Raw genomic sequence first — 23,877 nt, forward strand, 5'->3', positions numbered from 1 at the left:
TTCCACAGTGGGGACATTGGTTTCCGGGTGGTAGTTGATCACTGTGTGGATTTGCCAAGCGTGCCTTCCTCTTAGCACATTTCTCTCTTGCGTCCTGAGTTTGAGTGTCTTCAAAGCCCATAACACCTTTGGTAAAGGCTGTTGTCCAACTGGAGCGCTCACAGACAAGTGTTTCCCAGTTGTTGGTGTTTATACTACATTTTTTAAAAATTTGCCTTGAGACAGTCTTTAAACCTCTTTTGTTGACCAGCCTTCTAGGAAATCATTCTACTTAGATCAAACTCTGTTGTCCTCTTTTAATATGGGTCCCTTCTGGTCATACTGAACTATCTCACCTCATAATTTGGTACTCAGAGATCAGAGAGTATCAGCAGTTAACCCTTCTTACATCACCTCCAAACATCTGGAATTAATACTCTGAGCTCCCTCTTGTCTGCAGTGAATCTAAACATGAACAACTTTACCTGGGTTGTATGTTATTGTTCTTTGCCAGTCATTCTGGAGACAGGATTGCGTATTTAAAAGCTTCCTGTTCAGTTCAAACAGTCAGTTAGAACTTCCTTGAGTAGCATCTAATCAGAGAAGCAGTCATTATCTGCCATTTACAGTTCTCTCTCTCACTTCCTACCCCCTCAAAAATCTATAATACAGAGAAAAGCCTGTAATGGGCAGATACGCTTCCCAGGTAGTGTGTTTAAAACAGAATTCATTGGGCAGGCATGAAAGGAGCAAAGAGTTTCTGGACATGAAGGTGACACTTACGCATGATTTGGAAGTATGGATTTCAAACAAGATACAAGTCCAGCCTTCTTTGCTCTCCACTCTGTTTTATTTGTACAAAGGCAAGGTCAGTGACACTTTGGATGCACAAGAGACCTGCAATACATGCCAATAGAATTTTGGTGTGCAACTAACCAGTTTAATCTGAATTACAAATAAGTATTGGCATTTCCACTGTCTCAAGGACTGTGATACTATTTTTATTTATTTATTTTTAAATCCACTGGGCTGAACTCTGCCATGTTGTTGGCACATTCTAACATGGGACTGCTCATCATGCCATGAAGGCCCAGTACATTTTAGTGTTTTAGGGGGAAAACCCTGGTAGCAAATGGTGGAAGATATTAATTAACTATTTGCTGCCCTTTCATGGTACCCCAGAATCTGCCACCCAAGGTGTGTAGAACTGGCTGTGTCATATTTACGTATTCAACGAGCATCCCAATGAATTTTAGGAACTGCAGTTTTGTGAGCATGAGACCACTTTCCCACAACTAGAGATCCCAGGGCTTGATTGAGGAACATGCACCATAAAGTTCATTTTCCTCCCCTTGCCTTGAATCCCAGGGACTGCAGTTTGTTAAGCTTGCTGGGAATTGTAGCTCTGTGAGGGGGTAAACTGCAGTTCCCATGATTCTTTGGGGTGGTGGTCTCTGCTTTAAATGTGTGGTGTGCACAACAAACACATCCAAACTATAAGAACAGCAGAATCTTGGATTAAGTGACACAGTGAAGTTGTCAAATGTCCTCTTTTATTTTGAAGAGGCGGCTGGGAAAGTATCTCAAGGAAGCTTTAGATGTGAAGGGTGCATAATTACTGGCCTTTATGTATATCTTTCAGCCAGCCTTCCTGTTCTGAACCACAGGTTCAAAGAAGGCCTTGTGGGGGTGGTTTGAGGCAGGGATATCAAAGAAGGATATCAAAAACATCCGACTGGCCAGTTCTAGTGCTTTATTAAATAAAGGTGTAAACTTATGCAGGTCAAACACTGCAGCAGCAAGCAACCGCCATGACTTGTCTGCACCCAGGCAAATGTGCATACATTACTTATACAAAAGACAGCATGTGTCAATGTGGCCAGAACCTCCCATCAGTCCTCCTGACCTGTGAGCCATAGGTGGCAACTATCCAAAGCTTGCAGGTAGCTCCCCTCTCTGGGCTGAGAGCCCAGCACCCCAGGGACCACAGATAAGCACAGCATCAAAGCAAGCCAAGGAGCATATATATCAAAGCAAGTGAATATAAGCATACTGTATATGAGCTCGTTCTTGCAACAACTACCAATGAATGGTTATCTTGACTACCAAGATGATGTTTGCAGGTCTTCCGAAACTGCTCACCTTTGGCTCCACACATTCCCACAACCTGCTGCCCTCCATCTTCTTTTGGACTATAATTCCCATCAGTCCCAGCCAGCACAGAGCTGATGGGAATCACAGTCCAAAACAGAGGATACGAGGTTGGGGAAAGCAGCTTTAGGCTATGTTTACTCAGTATTGAGCATCCTATCCATCTTCCTTCTGAGAAAGCGTCAGTGTTGGCTAAGGTGCAATATGGGTTCAGCTGTATAGAACCTTAGCAGTTCAACAGACAAGCCCCACAAGGTAGGATCTAAGACCTTTGTGTCTCAAACAAGAGGACACTTTCCAAAGCAACTAATCAGAAGTGGAAGAACTGCAAATTAACTGTGGGATAATTTCATTTCCATTGCAAATGAAGTCACTTCTTTTTTTAAAAAAAGAACCACACCACTAATCAACTGAGCAGTCATTTTTACAATGCTTTTAAATAAGCCTGATGGTCCTTTTGCTTCTTTGTCACACATCGAGTTATTATACTAGTCCCTGTTAAGCAATTCTCCTAATATTATTGGGAACTCTGCTTCACTACTTTCAGGCCAGATGTTCTTGGCTAAATGTCTGGTTAGCATTTTAATGCAGCCATAACTATTAACAACAGCAACTTGATGTTTCTCATGAAATACACGACTGTCAAGCTTTGTGCTTTACCAGTTGCTAAAGGCTGTCTTTCCCCAGATGTTCACCAGCAGTTTCATGAGCTGATTAGGAACAGCGCTTCGTCTGGGGGTACTTGAGGGTATGCAGTACCAGCACCTTTCCCCCCAAATGTTAAAAGTGCAGCACTTACTGTAACAACTGGGAGTATCGGCACCCACCTGTCAATCACCTGATGTCATCAGGATCGACACCTGTCAAAGTCCATTGTGTCACACTTCTAAAGTGCTTGACATCCAGCTGCTGGGCGCTGTGCAAGGGGCTGGGCTTGGTGCTTGGGAAGCACTTAGTACTGGGTTTCCAAAGTGCTTTGCTTCCCAAATTGCTGTGAAGCATTCAGAAAGTGCTGTACAAAGTGCTTTGCAAGCCCTGTCCTTGGTGCTTCCCAAGCACTGAGTGTGGGGCTGGCAAAGCCCTTTAGTGCAGCGGTTCCAAAGCGCGCTTCAACCAGCTGCCTTGTGGGTCCTTTGGACACTGTGGAACAGATTTTGACAAGTGTCAGTCACCTGCGATCATTATGATTGATAGGTGCTTGTTCCAATGTGGGAAGCGCTGGGTTTCCCAAAGGCCCAACAACCAGCAGGCACTGCCTAAAGGTAAAGCGTCTTTTGCCAAGCCCACCTTTACCAGTTCCACACCTGATGTCAGAGATGATGCCAGGAGTAGGATTGGTGGGACCACAAGTCTGAGGTTCCCCATCCTGATCTACACAGTGCATGCAATTCATTCAAGAAAATGGCCAAAAGCATGCTGCTTTAGTTGCTCTGGAGCCCTTCCCCACTCTAGCTCCTTATATTATAAAACATGAATGGATGCAGCTTGAATAGCAATGCTAATCTGTGGCCCTCCAGATGTTTCTGTACTACAACTCCCATCATCCCTGCCCGTTGGCTGTGCTGGCTGGGGTGATGGAAGCCTAACAAGACCTGGATTGCCCATCCCAGAGCAATACCTTTCAGTACCTGCTGCCAAAGTTTGTCATTAGTGGCTGCAAGGCCTGAAGTCTGGAAGCATGAAGGATTATGGTTTTGGGACAGGCAACTCTCTCCCCACTGACGCCCAGTGAAGCCATTCAGGCAGATCTTTCTCTACTGCTTAGACACCAAATCTATCCTTGGTGCAGCGCAGTTCTGCTGAATAATTAAACTGCAGGAAATTAATACTTTTTTTACTTTAACGTTGAATTGGGGTATTTGTAATCACAATTTTATTGAAGCATTAAAAATTTAAAGTGCGCCGCAAGGTTACGTTTTGTGTAAGCGCTGCCTTAAGCCTGGACAAAGAGTGAGTAAAGCTGAGGGTTGGGAGGGAGGGAGCTGGACGGCTGGTTAGGCAATACCCCACCCCTACCCCACAGCAAATGGTGGCAGAGGGGCAGCAACCCACACCAAAACTAGCAGCTTTGCCACGCTCCACTTTCAGAGAGTGGTTTTCTACAGGGATTTTGACTAGCTGAGAAAAGCCTGCCACTCTTATTATTCACTTCTAAGAGGGGATTAATGAAAGCAGTCTTAATTTAGAGGCTCTCCGCCGTTGTCTCTTATCTGCTGACCTTGCTGCTGTCTGTCTGAATGTTACCTGATCTCCCTCTGTTGCTGACTAAACACAGGCTGCTCCCGGCTGCAAACGTACCTGCTGTCTCTCATACCCTCCAATATTTTGGGAGGAAAATTTGGGGCACCCCCTCACCATCCCCCATCTCCATCTCTCTCCCCCCTCCCTGCTGCTGACCCCTTCCTCTCCCATCTGCTCACCCCTTCCTTCCCTCCCATCTCTTACCTTTGCTGTCTTCGGTCCCCTGCTCATGAGATGCGGCGTCTGAGACACTGTGCACCTGGAGCGGCCTCTGGGAAAATTGGGCATCCTGGATTGGGATCAGAAGCCAAAGCAGCTTATGTAAATTTGGGGTGTCCCAATTAAATCAGGGCACTTGCGGGGTCTGGTTTCTGGAAAGGGCGACAACTAGCTCAGGGGCAGAGCAAAGTTCATTAAGGTTGTGGGTTCAATTTCTGGCAATAAAAAAAGCTTTAGACTCCCTCTCTCCAGCCGCTGCTGCCGCTGCTACTACCACTGCCATGGCTTCTGATGTCACTGTTATTATCTGATGTGATTCAAGTTTCACTCCAAGAAGGCATCTGCCTGAGAGACCAATGTGTCAAATCAGGGTGGAGAGCACCCCTGACAAGGACCACTGGCTTGACCTGGTGCAACAGCTCCTGTTAATTCTGCTTTCCCCCTGAGTGTAATGTGGGATTTGTGCCCACCTCTGTTCGCTATCAGATCCCCAGAATGGTGAACATAGCTCAGACACCCACAAGCATAAATAATGTGCAATGCACTGTGAGTTGCTGGAGAATAATAATAATAATAATAATAATAATAATAATAATAATAATAATATACCCCACCTATCTGGCTGAGTTTCCCCAGCCACTCTGGGTGGCTCCCAATCAAGTGTTAAAAACAATACAGCATTAAATATTAAAAACTTCCCTAAACAGGGCTGCCTTCAGATGTGTTTTAAAAATAAGATAGCTGCTTATTTCCTTGACATCTGATGGGAGAGTGTTCCACAGGGCAGGCGCCACTACCGAGAAGGGTTTGTTTACCTGCTCCTAACAAGTATTCAGAGATTGCAGAACTGGAAGTGCGCTCTCTCTCGCTCTCTCTCTCTGTTACATTTTTAAACACAGATGTTCCTCATCAAATGCACTTCAGGGTATACGGCCACCATGCTTTTTCCTTATCACTGACTTGCAGCTGTACTTCTTTAAGGCAGGGAGCTTTCCAGAGGCAGTATCTCTGGCATATATAATCTAAACAAGCAACTGTCCAACATGGCCTGAATTTTGTGTATGAGCAGGCTGCCATCTTTTTTCTTTCTTTTTTATTTTGCTGTCTTTTCCTGCAGCCTTTAACAGCAGCTGGATACACCAATATTATAGAAATATATTTGTAAATTAAGCAATTCTTACAATGGTACCTTTGATCACCATTGCCATCTTGTCCCAAGGGGGGGAAACCCTGATACTTCTGCCCCTTGACCTCATCACTTAGAGATATGGGGAGTGTGTAATAACATGCTTCATTCTTTGTTTTCGCATTGACCATGGGTTTCTCCAGATGCCCTGATTATTTTTCATTCATCCTGTTTTGTTTGCACAAAGCTTACGTGGTGGTTAGACCTGTCCAGGCTGGTCTTCTGGATGTTCTTAACACAATGATAACACTGGATTTATCCTGATCTGGTTTGTTCTGGGATGCGGTCCCAATGCTACCACATTATTGCTGACCTGTAGGGGCTCTAGCTCAACAAAAGCAGGACAAAAACAAAACAGAGTATTTCTGGTATAAAAAGGTATAGGATTTCGGCAGGAAGTTACAGGATATGCACTGATAGAAATGAAGCTCCAAAACCTTTGCAGGCACAAACAATATTGACAGGGGTCATGTGTGACCACCCTGATAGCATCATGAGAACAAATAATGAATGTGCAATTAAAAGGATATCTGGAGGGATCTGAAACTGAGCATTTGTTCCAGTTTGCTTATGGGACAGTGATTTAAGAATTAGAATTTATCCTGCATTCATCCTGCTAGGTGTTTATACATCTCCCCATTAATCATTTATTGATGCCACACTTTCCAAACCACAAAAATGGGTGTGTGTGTGTGAAGCTGGTGAATTTATTGTGTTAGGGTGACAGAGTGCTTAAATCCACTTTAATTTCACAAACCTAAAGTTTTGGTAGGTGCTTCTGACAGCCCAGAGGCAGCCCATAGTAGTCTTCACGGGTATAAGCAGAGTTATCCTTGCCTTCTCAGTGGATGGCTGCAAATGTTAGGCTGTGCTCCTATGCCCAGGGTCTAGAGCATAAAATTGCAGGTGGCCCTGAAAGTAATTACTAAGTTGCTGAAGATTTTCAATCATGCCGTTTATTACGAGCAGTTGCTCAAAAGAAGACATGGGGCAGGGAAGATAGGGAAGAAAATACAAGGCAGGTTTTTGCTGCCAATTCTGTGAGGGTGTGCTCTGACTTAGCTGTCATCCTCTCTGTGGATGGCCTTGAGATTTTTGAGGCCATCCCTTCCTGGCTTACTTCTTAGCATGCTACATCTAGAGAGGGTCTTGCTACAAGGTCTCATTTTGCTGATGCCCATATCCTGTGTCCTCTTTGAAATCTTCTGTTAATGATGGCAAGATACATGACAGTGTATCTTCACAGGGTTAACAGTGCTTACCAAAGACAAGGCACAGGGGAGGAAGCATTACTGGAAGCATGCTGTCTCTCTTTCTCTCTCTGTCTCTCTCACACACACCTGTGAAAAAGAAAATCTGCTAGTAAATGGAGTAATTTCTCTCCTGCAGATTGTTGGATCCTGGAAGGGATTTTTATTTCTTCCACAGGCTTGTGGTTCTTTGGAGAGAGAAGAAGCATTTGAATTAAAATCAGGTCTTGAAGGATTCAGGATGGAGAATGAATACATTCCTTTTCTATTTATATAAATCTCTCTCTCTCTCTCTCTCCACACACACACACACAGAGAGAGAGAGAGAGAGAGAGAGAGAGAGAGAGAGAGAGAATGTATATACAGTGGTACCTCAGGCTACAGATGCTTCAGGTTACCGACGCTTCAGGTTACAGACTCCACTAACCCAGAAATAGCATCTCGGGTTAAGAACTTTGCTTCAGGATGAGAACAAAAATTGTGTGGCGGCAGCGGGAGGCCCCATTAGCTAAAATGGTACCTCAGGTTAAGAACAGTTTCAGGTTAAGAACGGACCTCCAGAACAAATTAAGTTCTTAACCCGAGGTACCACTGTAAATAGAACAGGAAGACATCTTTTCTCCAATCAAACATTCAACTCCCTCCAAAGTTCTGGATATTATTACAGAATTTGCACCCTCCAAAGAATGCTGAGTCACCACAGAGCTTCTGCTAGACTCTGGAAGGTGCTGGGCAGGTCCAACATGTGAGAGAGGACTCGTCATACCTATACAGTGCCTAAGTGGAGTGATTTGGTCCTTTGTCCCCTTTCCCAGTCTAGAGCTGCCCTCAGCTCCTTCCCCCCCTGCCCTGCCCTGCCTCCCTGTCTGATCAAGAGCCTCATAGTTTGTATAGGTAGGAACACTGCAAGGTTTATAGCTTCCCTGGATCATGGTTAGATTACCATTCACTCGGCTCTGTTTCTGAACTGCCCCCAGCCTACAAATGAGTTGCTTTCCAGTGACATAATACTAGCTGTTGGTGGGCTAGAGAGAGTACAGTGGGAGAAGCTGGACAGCCCTAGTGAGTACAGTGGTACCTCTGGTTACATACGCTTCAGGTTACAGACTCAGCTAACCCAGAAACAGTGCTTCAGGTTAAGAACTTTGCTTCAGGATGAGAACAGAAATTGTGCTCCAGCGGCGCGGTGGCAGCGGGAGGCCCCATTAGCTAAAGTGGTGCTTCAGGTTAAGAACAGTTTCAGGTTAAGAACGGACCTCCGGAACGAATTAAGTACTTAACCCGAGGTACCACTGTAGTTATAGCCTCTAACCCAGGGGTTGTCAGCTTGGTCCCTACTGCCCACTAGTGGGCGTTTCAGGATTCTAGGTGGGTGGTAGGGGGTTCTATGGCACAAGCTGAATCCTCCTTCCATTGAGCACTGGTGGGCGGTAAGGAAATTTAACCATCAAGAAAGATGCATTAATGGGCGGTAGGTATAAAAAGGTTGACTACCCCTGCTCTAACCCATCACTTTATGCACAGAAGCAGAGGTATGGGGCTCATAGAATGCCCACTGAATGGAAAGAAACAGTCTGGTTTTCACCTGTGCCTTCAACAGTGTGTAGAAAACAGTGATTCATGCAGTGTTTCAAGGAATGCAGCTAAGATAAAATAATCTGAAGGGAAAAGCCAAGCTGCTGTCAAAGGCACAGGGATAGGAACTGATAGAAAAGTGGGCAAGCCTGTTCTCCTGCCTTTCCTAGATGGTGCTTCTGATGCTCATCCCACCCAACTTTCTTTCCAGGGGGCCTAACAAGTTGTACTGAAGCACCTCCACAAACACTGCCATGTTAGACAGGCATCCTTTCATCTGGTGTGATTTGCTCATGCATTCTCTCTCCCTCCTTCCCTCCTTCTCCCTCCCTCTCATGCACTGTGCCTTTTATAGCTGTGCAATAAGCAGAAATGTAACAGTACAGTTTTTGATGGCGCATAGACATGGTGGTGCAAAACGCTTTTACCTGTTGAATTTCTTACGGTCGTGCAGCAGTTTAAAAGTGCAGGAGCTTGTACTGAACACTAATGCTAAAGATGGCAAAAATGGACACTTCTCCCATTCAGTACAGTGGACGGGTGTGCATACCCACCTATTTCTGCACCAGAGTTTTTCCTTCCCCTGAAGTAGACAGCGAAGCTGTTGCAGGAAATGGAGCTGAATGTGGGCAATTATGGCCCCCATGATGAGGTATTGCTATAGGAAGGGCCTAAGCAATCCTGTTGCACAACTGTTCTCCTTATTGCTCTGTCTCAGAAGGTCTTTTTTATTCTAGAAATGGCCTTGGTCAAGTATACCAGAAGGAGCGTCTCCACCCCCATCGTTCTACCCAGACACTGAGGTCCAGCGCCGAGGACCTTCTGGCAGTTCCCTCACTGCAAGAAGCTAAGTTACAGGGAACCAGGCAGAGGGCCTTCTTGGTAGTGGCACTGACTCTGTGGAACGTCCTCCCATCAGATGTCAAGGAAATAAACAACTATCTGACTTTTAGAAGACATCTGAAGGCAGCCCTGTTTAGGGAAGCTTTTAATGTTTGATGGATTACTGTATTTTAATATTTTGTTGGAAGCCACCCAGAGTGGGCGGGGTATAAATAAATTATTATTATTATTATTATTATTATTATTATTATTATTATTATTATTAAAAGGGTTTGGCTTATTCCAGCTTGACTATATTTTGGTGGCATTTTGTCTGAAGCCTGAAGGAGATGGGAAACATTGTGTGGAAATGGAAGTAAAATATCAAGGACCTGGCAGGATTTTCTCTCTCCTGCGGTGTTTAGCTTGAAAAATCCTCATCAGCACAATAAAATAAATTTGCATCTACCACGTGTCATTTTTTAAGAGCCTGTTTCCCCCTCTCCTATCAGAGGGGCAATACATAAACATATAAACGTGTTTCGTTCAGTTGGAGAAACAGCAAAACTGCTGGGGATCTGCCTTCACAATCATGGCAGAACTGTATCAGTAGAGAATCAATGCAGGGTGCATGCCCCAGAGGAGAAGGGCAGGCAAGCTAAAGGTTCAGAGAGAAGGAGAACTTTGGAATACAAACGCCAGAGCTTTAGGGATGGATACGGACTTTCTCAGTAGCGGATAAGCCAAAGCAGAAAAGTGCTTTAGAATTCATCAGAAACCAGTGAAGCATCCTTAAAGCTTCAGTTGTGTGCATACAGCGGGTTTACTTCTGACAAAATATGCATAGGCCTATATGTCCTCCAGCGACTTCACCGGCAATCCTCTTTGTCAAATCCAGCACTATAAAAAGTGGTTATACCCAGGGCTCTGTGTGCATTTGGTACTTTGGCTGTTGACCCAGGAAATGGGACATTGGAAACTGGGAACACAAACAGCATCCTGGCCATTTTAATGGGGGTTCAGCAGAATTTGCTGCAGTCAAGGGCTTCAGTGTTACGTGGCAATGCTCCTTCTTACTCCTCTGGCTAGCAGAGTAAAGGTGGACACTATGGGGGCTGCATGGAAAATGAAGCAATATATGTATTGCTTCATTTTCCATGCAGCCCCCATAGTGTCCACATATATGTATATGTATATGTATATGTATATGTATATGTATATGTATATGTGTGTGTGTGTATTAATTTTTTAATTTTTTATTTTTTATTTTTTAAATAATTTTTATTATTATTTTTTTTAATAAAATGAAGCAATATATAAGTGGACACACGTTTACTTATTTGGAATGATTCTAGGGCCAGTGGGCACATTTGGCATCTCACTGGTGGCCCCTGAACTAGGCAGGCGAACCAAATTTGAATCCAGAATGTGTAAATAGGCAGTTTTCTGTTCCAGATACTAGCACAGGACAGGCAGAATGAAGGCTAGAATTTAACAGGAAATGCTCACTCAGCTTCATCATCCTGGCTGGCTGATGACATACAGATCCCCTGCAGGTATTGAAAGCAAGATGCTGCCCAACTCTGACATTTCAGTCTAATTTCATTACTAGAAACAAGCTTTCTGCGAATAACAAGGTCTTTAAATCCACAGACTTATTTCCCCCCCAAAGTGACAAATCTCTACATCCATTCTTCAAGTTAAATGTATGATTCTGAGAAGCAGAGGATAAAGGAGGAAGTCCCAGACTTAATTTATTTCTAAATTTATCCCAAGAAACCAAGTAGTGAGAAGCGTTGTCACAGTTATATAAAATGCTATTAAGTTTAGAAGCGGCAGATTATTCTTTTAAGCATATTGGGCTAGAGACTTGGGATATGCTGCCTTTGGTAGACCTGGCTTAGAGCAGAATATTTGATTCATATCATCTTTCCCTTTTCTTACCATTAAAAGAATCCTAGTTTAATTTATTATGTTGGGGGCATCTCCAAGTAGATAGCACAGGATCTGTAACACAAATATGTTAAAAAATGGGAAATGCTTTCCTCCCCACAGAATATAGTTTCGCTGCCTTTGGTGGCTGTGCCAAAGTCCAGATGATTAGCTATAGATAACCGAGAAGGCATTTCAAATGACAGGATGGAAAGTGAACTTTGACCTTTAACAATGCTAATAGACTGTTTGGAAGCAGCAATGCATGATCAAGTGGGATGAGCTCTGTAAAATCTATGGATGACAACAGAAATTGTTTTAGTCAGATACTGGATGTCAGCAAGTGCTGATAATCACATTTCTGAAAATTGCAGAAACAGAGAAGACACTAATGGATTTTGCATGCAAGAAAAATGGCTTCTTCTAGCTGTGTGGAAACATGGGCTTCATTTATTGATTATCGAAATACTCATTGTACACAAATTAGATTAGAGTGCAATCCTACACACATCTACTCAGAAGTAACCCCTGTTGAGTTCAATGACACTTGGCCCCAGGATTTCAGCCTTAGAAAGACTCTGCTCATTTGGTAATTCCATAATTGAGAATGTTGAAATAATGTGGAAGAGAACTGAATTGGGAGAATACATATCTGACTCTTAACAAAAAACCAAAAAAATCAGATTTGGAAAAATGGGCTTGGAGATTTCCTCCTCCCAAATTCATTTCAGCTCTTGTCTCTATGGCTAATATTTCTCATTTATGTTCTAGTCATTTCCTGTCTTGATTACTGTAATCTTTTCCCCAATGCTTTCCCAGCATACCTCCATTCCAATCAATTGAGAATGCCTCCACCAAAATAATGATTTATGTTCATTACACTGATCACGTTGCATACTTCATTACACATCTCACTCCTGTATTAGGGCTGCATACTCACCCAGGAGTAAATCCCATTGAACTGGATGGTGCATACTTGTGAGTAGGCATGCATCTGATTGTGCTGCAAAGCTTTATATCAACTTCCCATTATATTTTTCCTTACTTTTACTAGCTGCCATTACCATTGAAACTTCTAACCATGCTCCTCCCTGTATACACAAACATTTCCTCTCCCTCACTCATAAGAGGCATTGTTGCCTGCTATGTATATGCACACATTTTATATATCTATCTACCTTGCTGTCTCTGGTCAAAGAACCATTTCAAAGAGAATCATAGGCTCGTAGAGTTGGAAGGAACCCAGAGAGGGTCAATCTACCCCAACCCCCTGCAATGCAGGAATCTCAACATGTGGGCCCCCATCCAATTTGAAACCATACCAGACACTGCTTAGCTTTGCAAATGTGCTTGTAGTGTTATTGCTGCACCACTAGGAGACAATATGGATCACATTGCCCCTTTCATACTACCTACAATGAGGGGGGAAGAATAACCCTTTTTAGCCAGAGGGTCACATTTCCTTCTGCACCTTCTTGGACCACCAGCAGCTCTCCAAGGTCTCATGCAGAGGTTTAGAGAAACTGGGATCCTATGCCTACGCTCAAAGTATGAGCACTACCACTGCAAGGTGGGTTTTCCTTCTGTGGGCTGTGGATCCCAGTTATTTCTTACATTCTGCTTCATATGTGGGTTCCAGTTCAATCCCTGGCCTCTCCAGGTAGGTGTAGGGAAGTGAATAGATGCTAGAAGAGGATATATTTATGAGATCTTACCCTTCCTTCCTCATGTTTGTGAGTTCAGCGTCCCTTTGCAGCTTAAAAGCATGCTTTTGGTTTAAGTAATCCAGGATGCTTTAAGGCAGACTGGATCCTCCAGGTATTACCCCCTTTCCTCCACCTTAAAACAACATTCACACAAACAGTCTTGTAAAAGGTAAAAAAATCATTGACTCACTCCAAACACTTGTTGAACAGTAACAGATATAGCAGGTTTGTTCAGGCAGGCTTAAAATGGTAATTCAGTTACATGGACATACTTAAGTCTAGCTTAAATTGGTGTCTGAACATTGGAGCTCAGACATTCAGGTGTCCTCACAGTGCTGGCTCGAAAGAAAGTGGCAAAAAAGAGGATGTGCCCAGGCAGGTTAAAAAAAAGCCAGAGCTTCCCCCCCACGGGAACTCAGTTCCGGCACCTCTCAGGTGGGCTACAGACGCTTCAGGTTACATACACTTCAGGTTACAAACTAACCCAGAAAAAGTACCTCGGGTTAAGAACTTTGCTTCAGGATGAGAACAGAAATCGTGCTCTGGCAGCGCGGCGGCAGCAGGAGGCCCCATTAGCTAAAGTGGTGCTTCAGGTTAAGAACAGTTTCAGGTTAAGTACGGACCTCCGGAATGAATTAAGTACTTAACATGAGGTACCACTGTATAAGAGAACAAGGGAGGCGTTCATGGTGAGTTCTGGCACCTCTTTTCCTAGAAAAATGGCACTGTATATATCTATGCTCTCTTCCTGTCAGGACACAATGGGAATATCTCTCGCAGAGTTCCCTGTGAGAGCACTGAGCTTCAGCTCCTGTCATGTGCCTGTCTAGCAAAACATGAGTTGTTGGTTTTGACTGCACTTTACATTTCCCACAATAGGACTGGAAGAGACTCCTGCCTGAAATTCAAGAGGGGTGCTACCAGTCAGTGCTGACCGCAGTGAGCTAGGTGGACCATTGGCTTGGTATAAGGCAGCTTCCTGAGATTCCATAATGAATCCCCCGCCCCTCCAAAATGCTGGGAATCTGTCAAGCCTCCTCTAATTGCTTGGCCTCCTGCTCTGTTTGTTGCACCCCCAGGCAGAGCAGCTGCTGACCATGTTGGCTCTAAAGGGCCTGCTCAGAGGACATGGCGGCAGCAGGAGATACCGGCACATGCAGTCTCCTCGCTCACGAACTGATAGGGGCAGATGTGCTCAGCAGCATTGATTGGCCTGGAAACAAAAGCACATTCTTGGATCTTTTCCCTAAAGAAAAGAGAGAGCTCCCTCCCGGCAGCAAATGATGATAGATCATCCGATTTTCAGGCAAAGGCATTCTTTCCGTGCCCATCTCTGCACATAGAACCTGTTTTTTCTCCACGGGGAAGGGGAACACTAAATGTTAATGCAATTACATATTACAAAACTGCAGTGTCATTTTCTTTCACTATCTCTCTCCCCACTGCACTGCTCCCAGTTTTGAGGGCCCGAGCAGGCTGTTCTTCCCATCAGCATTGAAACCTCAGTTTCGCCTGCCGGTCTTGGTGAACTGCAGGCATGGGGGAGTTTTTAAGCAGAGAGATAGCTTGCAAAGGGTCATGTAGCCCCTATACCCTCCCCACTGGCCTTTCGCTCGAAATCATGGCCCCTTGAGGCTACTTTACATTTTGAAATATGTTTAGATGCTGTTACATGTACTTACGTGCAATATTGCTTGCCCTGTAATCGGAAGGTGATTTTTCTACTAGCTTTTTCCATTATCCCTGTCATTAGTAGTGCCTATTTACATGATAATAACAGCTATGTATTATTCCTCATCCTTTTCTTGCTTCTTCCTCCTCCTTATCTTCTTCTCTTGAATCCTAATGGATTCCTGATGGAATGATTTTCCTACAGAGATCTCTGGCAAGTTAGCCCGGGTTGATGTCTGGAGTAGGAAGACACCCCACGCAATCTACTGTATTTACTCAAATCTAATGCTCACCTTTTTTGGCCAAATTACGTTGGGGTGCATTAGATTCGATGGCACATTTACATTCGCCAGCAAATACTTTCGTTGGTTTCAAGGTTCTGAAAATTGAGATGTACATTAGATTCAATAGTGCAATAGACTTGAGTAAATGTGGTATGTTTGTCCTGGTACCTGTCTTCTTATCCCCATTTACTTCCCCCCCTCCAATGCATTTCCTTGATATTTTACCCACTCCCAATGCCCTGAAATCAAAACATTTAAGTGCACATGCAGATACAGCCTCTGCACACAAAGATATGTAGGCAGCTTAAGCACTGCACAATACTGAATAAAACATGTGAACGACTCTAATCTGTGTAATGTATTGCAATCATTGCAGGGATCTGGGGTGCATAACTGGGCACAGCATCCCATCCTTGTGCTTGAAAGAGGAGCGCAGTGGTTGGTTGCTGCCATTTCCCTTGGAGATGGATCTCTTTGCAGGCCAAATTGCCCTGGGTTGCTAGAAAGATAAAACAGAAAGGTGACCCACTTTGCGTCTTTGCAATACTTTAAAACAATTCAGGCCTCATTTCACTTGGCGGCACAGCACCCTCACCCCAAATTATTCTGCAAAGAAACGGACATATTGAATACTGCCTGACTTCCCCCATCAAGCAAAGCGGAGGAGGTTTGAAAAGCAGTAATAACTTAATTTTTTGTTCTCAGATGCCTTGAGTGAAAAGCACAGATAAATAGTTCTACTTTTTATGTACAAAGGGAAGAGACTTTGAATGGGGAGGGGGCTCTTTTGAAGCAGAGCATCTGAGTCCTCCCTTTGTAATGAGATCAAAAAGTAATCTCCAATGACACGCATTGTAGCGTGTTAATGTGAAGCCATTTAAACTTCAGATCAATATTTTCTCAGGAGAGATAGGATCTGTTCAATACAATTTCTCAGTCAGGAAAATAAAATGAAAGCAGCCCATCAACAACACAGCAGCTCTGAAGGACTGAGCCAGAAGTTCAGCTGATAGAAAGTCTAGTCCAGTGAGAATGGGTTTGACGCTTCTGAAAATCTAGACCCAAACAACTGAAGAATTCACTCTTATATCCGTTATGCTTTCAATTTTGTACCATCCTGACTGTGAACACACATTCAGCATTATTTTTTTGTACTTGGTAGTCTCAAAAGACTACCACGCATTTCCATGCATTTGACAAATTCATTCACTTACCGGTAAATCCTTTCACACTGACCCATCCTCATTCTTGTGCTTAGTATATGAACCAGTAGAATGAACATCAGGCATGTTTGTCAAGTTTATCTTCACTATCATGAGATCTAGAAACATGCTGAAAAAACCCACAAGCTAGCAAACAAATTATCAGGATTTTTTCAGAAAGCAGATATTATAGAGAGCCCATTTTACTACTAACAGAACAATGTCAGTTCAGATTTCTAAATTTGCTTCTGTTCCCTAACTATAGTTCTTGGGTAAGAAGACCAGGATCTGAAGCAAGAGATACAATTTTGGGCTTTGGAGCTATTTATTATGTAGGTAGGAGGCAATTGTACTGGCCATGGAAGTAAATGTTAAATGGATGAGAGCCAGTGGAAACAGAGAGCAGACTGACCAGGTTGGTTCCATCTGCCTTGTGTTGGCTTGTGGTCAGCATTCGATGAAGTCTGTTACTTCCAATCCAGATATAAATTGGCTGTCCATCAAGTCTGCTCTTGAAAGTGTCTTCTTGGCATGACACCATTGCAGTGAGATAAGACGGTACAATTCACAAATCACTTCTGGCAGGATAGTGCACTTACTTGCATTTAAACTGACATCCCGCTCACACCAGCTTTCATTTATCTGAATTTTATTGTGCTTACTTTGAATTCACAGAACAGGTTGCCATCACAATAGGCAACAAGGTATAAAACTAAACTCCAGAGCTAGGAAGAAAAAAATACTATGTGTTCTTTCTTATATATCCTCCCAATCTCCACTTAATGGCAAGATGCTGGTTCAAGAGATTTGTGAATTGCAGCTAAGCATATATCTTTGACATCATCAGAACATGAGAAGAGTCCAACTGGATCAGGCCAAAGGTCCACCGACTCTAGCATTCTGTTCTTGCAGTGGACAACCAGGGGGCCATGGGAAGCCCAGAAGCAGGACCTGAATGCCAACAGCACTCTTCCCCACTTGTGATTTTCAGCAACTGGTCTACAGAGGCGTATTGCCTCTGCCTGCAGAGATGGCACATAGCCATCAGAGTAGCCACTGGTGAGCTTATCTTCCACAAATTTGCTGAAACCCCTTTGAAAGTCACCCCAGTCGATGGCCACACACATAGGGTGACCAGCTCTTTTTTGACCAAGGCTCTTTCATATCCAACAGAAATTCCATTGTGTGGAGAGATATAGTGACAGAATAAAATCAGTTTTGAAATGCCGGCATATCACCCAGCCCTCACTGAACCTGCTCTGTGCACTTCTGAAATGCTTTTGCAAGGAATAAAGTAAAGGAGTGTTTCCCCAACAGAATAGTGTGAGTCACCTTTGGCATTTGTATACTCAGCCCACTATTGCCTCTAGCAAACTAGGTTTGCAAGTTTTTATATAGTTCACTTCCCATATTTGTACAGCACCCTTCCTGCATGGAACAAAAGGCAGCATGCATGGCAGTTACTTGGCAGTAGCTAAGCATGAAAAAGATATTTGGGTCACAGTGGATCGCTCAAGAAGAAAACCAAGGCAGAATGTGGTGTCAGGAAAAGAGGGGATTTCATGCTGGGAATGATTGGAAAAATGATAGAAAATTAAACTTTTTGTACCATGATGCCTTATAGCTGGGTTCCAAAGCCAGAGCTCATGGAAATGCCGTTTACCTTTACAGTGGTACCTATTTATCTACTTGCACTGGTGCGCTTTTGAACTGCTATGTTGGCAGGAGCTGGGACAGAGCAATGGGAGCTCACCCTGGATTCGAACTGCCAACCTTCTGATCAGCAAGCCCAGGAGGCTCAGTGGTTTAGACCACCTGCCTCCCTATTTAGTCCACAGCATGGCATGTGGGGGCACCACAGTACCCTTAGATACCACTGCTAGAGCACATCAAGGCCCATCCCAATTGTCTTAAAGATTGAATTTTTGGACTTTTTTGTTATTTGGCAGAGATGGTGCCTTTTAGTGGGGGTGTTGCCTGCTACTTTTGTTTGTCTTTTGTTTGTTTGGGGGATGTAAGTGTTTTGTCTGTCTGTGTGCATGTGTTCTTTGCATCACCAGTTTTCCTCCTCTGAAATGGGTATTTTGTGGAGCCCACAAATTGCTTAGATTTCAAAATGTGTCCCCCAAGCCCCCCCAAACTGTGAACCCTTCTTATAAATCTGCGGTATGCCCACATTTGGAACATTATGTATCATTTGACTCACTGATATTTTTTTAAAGTTTACTGTAATGCTAGGAACCAACACAGAAAAGGACAAGCAAGATGATCGAGGAGTTTGAAGAGCATCTCTTCCCTATGATAAAACACTAAAGCACTTGAGCTTTTACAGGGTTCAGTCCTGTACTCGAGTTATGGATGAAGGGCTTTAGGATTAGGTAGCAGAAAGTGAGAGATGCCACCACCATCGTGACAGGGATATATGCCAGTAGAACATTCTACACCACCTGAGCTCTTCCACTGCAGGAAATATCCCATGGAATGGCTAAAATAGAGCAGTCATGAGTAGGGACAGGGCAGCACAGCAGAGGAGCATATTTAGCATCCTGGATGGATCCATGGCCAGGCACCTGCTGGTAGCAGAACTTTGTGCCAGCCCCAGCCCAAGAAATTTTTCTCCCAGAGTAACCATGTTGCCATGACAAGGCATAAGATATGGTGTAATTCAGCACCCAGTCACAGCATACCACCACCAGATGAAAGGTTTGGTTTGAGGCCCAGATCACCATATGGTTTACCATGAACACACTACTCACATAACACTGTGTGTTGCTTGTCGGGAAAGAGGAGAAATTTGAGAATCACTCTATCAAGTTCACCATTTCCATAATGATGATGATGATGATGATGATAATGATGATGATGATGATGTAAGAACTGAAGCACCACCATCCTTCAAAATTCACACTTAGCTGAATTTTTGCAATGCAAAAATGTATATATTAGGGGTAAGTGTCTGTAAAAAAATCTAGATATTAGTAAAAATAACATTTAAAAAGCATTATATTAGGGGATATTTCTTGCAAAAAAATGTGTGCAGTAGTCAAAACTGCATACAAAAATGTGTTAGGAGAAATTCGCATTCAAATACTGGTGAATTTTCATGAGGACTTTAAAAAACAAAGACACAAACTGATGCGGAAATGTGGAGAACTGAATTTAAGATTAGGAAAATGAGAAAGTAAGAGAAACTGAAATGGACAGCTCCTTCCACTCCTATTTGCCTGTAGTGGCATATGCAAGTCAGCAGCCCAATTTGCATGCCATAATAAACAATTGCTAATGGAGGTGTGAGGGACAACTGGCATCCAGACCTAATTAGTCGTGGCATGGGTTCCAAACTGGCCTTTGAGGCTGTTTCCTGAAACCACCCACAGCTGACATCACTCGTGACATCAGGTGAGGGACACGCAGAGATGTGGCTACCAACGAACAATCCGGAACTTTAAAGTTTATAGGCAATTGTTCCATGACAAGGAGGACCTGCTGCCACTGCCAATCAGCTGACCAGCAATGACAGTAAGCCTGCTGGGATTGGCTGTAGCCCCCCATCAGGAATTCTACAGGGCAACCAACCCTGATGAAAGCAGGGATTGAAGTTGGTGCATATCAGGTAATGTGCACTGACTTTAAGCCTGCTGGAACTGGCTGTACCTTGGAGTTCCCCTTTGGGGAGATGGTAATGTTCCTACCTGGACTCTTTGACTGCCCCTTGTGAATGTACAGAGGAAACAACCTGGCTTAGCATTGTGTCTGAACCAGGGATCATTATTTCTTTTGGTCCAATGCCCCTCTCCCCATGTTTGGAAAGCTAAAGATCATTGTTTCTTCCAGTGATAGTGCAAAGGAGCAAAGCAGATGTGATTGGCTCATGCACAGCAAGCCATGGTTTATGGCTTACCATGACATGCAAATACAGGCTGCATATCAGCCATGTTCCTATTTTCTTCAACTTTCCAACAGTCCCCATAACCTCTTATTTGCAGCCACGATGCCTTTCTGTTTTGCAATGCAAAACATTCAGTAGCGCCATATTATGCCTGCATCCCTCTACAAGCCTTTCAACACCTCTTTTCTTTTCATTCCCCTCTGAAAGGATTCTCTTTCTGAAGAAAGCATTTGAAACAGAACACATTCCTCAAGGGCTGTTTGTCGATTTTCCTGCTTTAATTTCAATTTCCCAATAAAAAATAAATAGATCAAGATGTTTAAGGAAGATGAAATCCTAAAGAGGCTGCCTTGTTGTCCTTCAGAAGGATTTTCAATGTGGCCCTTCTAAGCTGTTTTGAAGTCTCCAGTGGTCTTGGATGCAGGAGGAGATATGCTTTAAGAAGTAAAGAAATGTTGGAAACGGGTCCTTGGCCCTTGACTGGGAGACAAAACAACCAATGGAATCTCACTGACATCCAAAAAGTCTCCAAGAAGATGATTCCATCTGGAACCTTCTTGAGTATTGCAGAAGCCTTTTATGAAAAAAAAAGAAAGTTATTTGTTTGCATGTGTGGCACGCTACAGCACACATGCCCCAGTGGAATCACAAGCAGTCCCCACACAGTGCCACTTGTCCTTTGCGGTAATTGCGGCAGGGGCAGAGGCGCTGGTACTTGGTATTGCATCCTGCACAGCTGAATAAGAGAGGTTCCTTCTGGAGGTAGCACTCCTGGACATTTTCAGCCACAGCCGGGTAGAGGTGATTCATCTCTGACTCTGTGCTGTCACAGACAATGTTGAGCCTTGGAAACAAAGAAACACACAGAGAGAGGTCTTTTCAAACACTGGTTCTAATGTTTGCATTCCTACTTTTATCGTTTGTTAGGCATACAGGAAGGGCCTAATTATACGTTTTGCAGAAGATCCGTGATGAGATTTCTAGATGTTATGTTTTGCATGAGGAAGTGCAGGTGAGATGGGTGCTGAGCTGGCCTCCTGGTGGGATCCCTACATGGGGCAAGGCTGTGCTGGCTGGAGCTGATGGGTATCGTAGACCTAAACATCTGGAGGGCATCTGGTTGGCAAAGGCTGTGGCAGGTATGCCTCTTCTCAAACAAACCTTAGTGAAAGAAGTCAACCATGTACCCGTAGGCGATGCTATAGCCTTTCCTTCTCCAGCCACTCAGTAAACTCCCCGGCATCTCTTTAATAAACTCTGATCTGAACTAGTGATTCTGAACCAGCAATTTCTTGAAAATGGTTGGGTTTTAAGGAGCTAAAGGAGCTTAGCAAGTAGAATCTGAGCTCTGCCTCTAATTTATCATATAAAAATGTCACTTGGACTCAAATTGCCTGCCTGGCCGCCGTGACAGAAATGATAATGCGCCCATTTTAATTGTCCAGAGCTATGTATGGAGCTGGGTGGCAGATTTATGTTCTATTAAAATGTCAGTGCCTGTGTGTTCCAAATGTATGCTTACAGACAGAGGGATAAAGGGGGAAGGAGGGAGACAAGAGAACAACGGTGTCTAGAAACCCCTTTTCAACTACAGAAAGCCATTCCCACACACAATGCAACCAGAAGGTCTGTCCAAATATTTTTAGTTTGCCGTGTTGTGTGCAAAGGGCACTGAACAAATGTCAGGGAGGCATCTATGAAAGTATTCACTTTCTCAGCATGAATGAAGGTCTATAGCAATTCTTGAGATTTTGGGAGAGGCTTAATGGGCCTGAGGAGCAAATGGGTGTTTAATTAATAAGGAGTGTCTAGGCCAACTTTTGTATGGTGGGATGTTGCTCTTTCTTGGGGTCCTCAAGTAGTTATGATATGCAATTAAAATGTCAAAATTCAATTCAAACTCAAGGTGTTTTTTAAAATAAACAGTTCCTGCAAAGAACCAGCCTCCAAGGAAACAAAACCTGGCTGTAATATTCAGATTTAGGAGTTGAACAGCGAGTTTTGCAAGCAAATATCGTGTTTTCACGAAGAGCTCAGCACTCTTCCAACTCCATCTTTGCAGCATTCACCGCACAATAATGCCACTTTCCAATTGCATCAATATCAAAACTCAACATCAGTTGAGATGCAAACCAAAACAAAGCATGAACTTTACAGTTTTGCCCAACAGCTTTAAAATACAAAGTGCCTGGGTTGCTGTGATAAGTTTTGTGGTACATTTTATAATTTACATGTGAAAATCTATATATGTGTGTGTGTGTGCCTGGGTTGCTATCTGGCACTTGTTAGTGTGCTATGCAAAGGGGAAGAGATAGGACCTATTTTCAGTTCCGGCACCTTTCAGGTGGGCACCATTGCCAAGAGAACAAGGGAGATGTTCATGGTGAGTTCTGGCACCTCTTTTTCTAGAAAAACAGCACTGGGAAGAGAAGAGATTCCAGGGTGCATGAGGGTAAGATGGGAGAGAGAAGAGACTTACTGCTGAAACACTCCTTTCTTGTTGATGAACTTGAAGAACTCGGGCTCACAGACCAAACCATGCTGCTGACAAGTGCTGGTGCAGGCCTGCCCAGCGTCTGATATCCACACCTGCATGGAGTTGACTGGAGGCCAGGCAGGGGGGCTGCCGCTGGAATTGTGAGACCAGGCCAGGTATGTGGAATTGGGCTGCAGGCTGAAGGGGCTTGCAGAGCTTTGCATAGTGTGGCTGCTGGACTTCTCTGGCATAGCAGCAGTGGCACAGAAATCCTATCCGAGAAGAAAAGAGACAGAATTTTTCAAAAGGCATGAACAGGAGCTAGTCCCACCGAGTTCAATAGGGGCCTGACTCCTAGGCAACTGCAACCCCGATGGAGTCCATAGAATCCCATGCTAGAATTCATTAGGAAAGGAACTGAAAATCAAATTTCCAGTATCATAACATCACCATGCTAATCTTTAGTGCAACCATACTTGGGATATCGTGTACACTTTGGGTTGCCTCGTCTCAAAAAGTGTATTGTTGAGTTGGAAAAGCTTCAGAAAAGGACAACCCAAATGATCAAGGGGATGGAGCCATTCCAGGTGAGGAGATGATGCAGTATGGCTCTAAATGCCAGTTGCTGGGAATGACAAATGGGGAGAGCGCTGCTGCACTCAGTTCCTGCTTGCGGGCTTCTCATAAGTGTCTGGTTGGCCACTGTGGCAACAGGGCACTCCTTGGTGAAATGAAGGCATATCGTGTGTGTGAGAGCATCATTGGTGCATGAGGGTCTTGGGTGGAAGACAGCAACCTGGGTGAGCGCTGTTGAGAACAGCTCATCTGTGCCATTTAGGTATGGGTGGCAATTTGTAAGGTTATATATACCGTTCTGTCAGTGAAAGCTTTCATTGTCTCCTTGGTGTTTTTGCAGTATGTTTTTGTTGAGTGGGAGCAGTGACTGGTGAGAGTGGAAGGTGAATGAGTGGGAGATATTGGAGTGATTGGGTGGGTGATGTGTTTGTGTGTACTGGTGGATGCGTATGTGAGGTGTGGGAATAAATTGCAATGAGTGATAGTGAATGAGCAGGAGGTACTGTATGAATTGCGTGGATGTAAGGCAGAATTTGGGTGTGATGTCTACACGTTAGAGGGGTGAGCGCTGTATTTTGTCAGCCAGGATGTGCCTTGACAAAAGTGAGGCTCTAAAAAGGCTTCAAATTATGCTGCTATGTTGTTCTAGTTGGGTTTTATTATTTATTTCATTGCTTATTTGTTTGACGTTGCATTACATTTGTCAGGGCTGGTTCAG

At 43.8% G+C, this 23,877-nt stretch overlaps 1 protein-coding gene across 1 annotated transcript in view; it reads right to left on the reverse strand.

The window, feature by feature from the left end:
* Nucleotides 1–20,356: 20,356 nt before the first annotated feature.
* MGAT5B (alpha-1,6-mannosylglycoprotein 6-beta-N-acetylglucosaminyltransferase B) overlaps nucleotides 20,357–23,877 on the reverse strand; it is a 165,156-nt gene continuing 161,635 nt past the window's right edge. The window contains exons 16-17 of the mRNA XM_083597862.1: nucleotides 22,587–22,855; nucleotides 20,357–20,951 (exon numbers count right to left, since the gene is read on the reverse strand). Coding sequence (XP_083453988.1) covers nucleotides 20,753–20,951; nucleotides 22,587–22,855 — 468 coding nt within the window. The 3' untranslated portion in view covers nucleotides 20,357–20,752. The remainder of the gene's footprint in view (nucleotides 20,952–22,586; nucleotides 22,856–23,877) is intronic.

The sequence above is a fragment of the Podarcis filfolensis genome, assembly GCF_964270895.1.
Source record: "Podarcis filfolensis genome assembly, chromosome: 2".
NCBI classification, from domain to species: Eukaryota; Metazoa; Chordata; class Lepidosauria; order Squamata; family Lacertidae; genus Podarcis; species Podarcis filfolensis.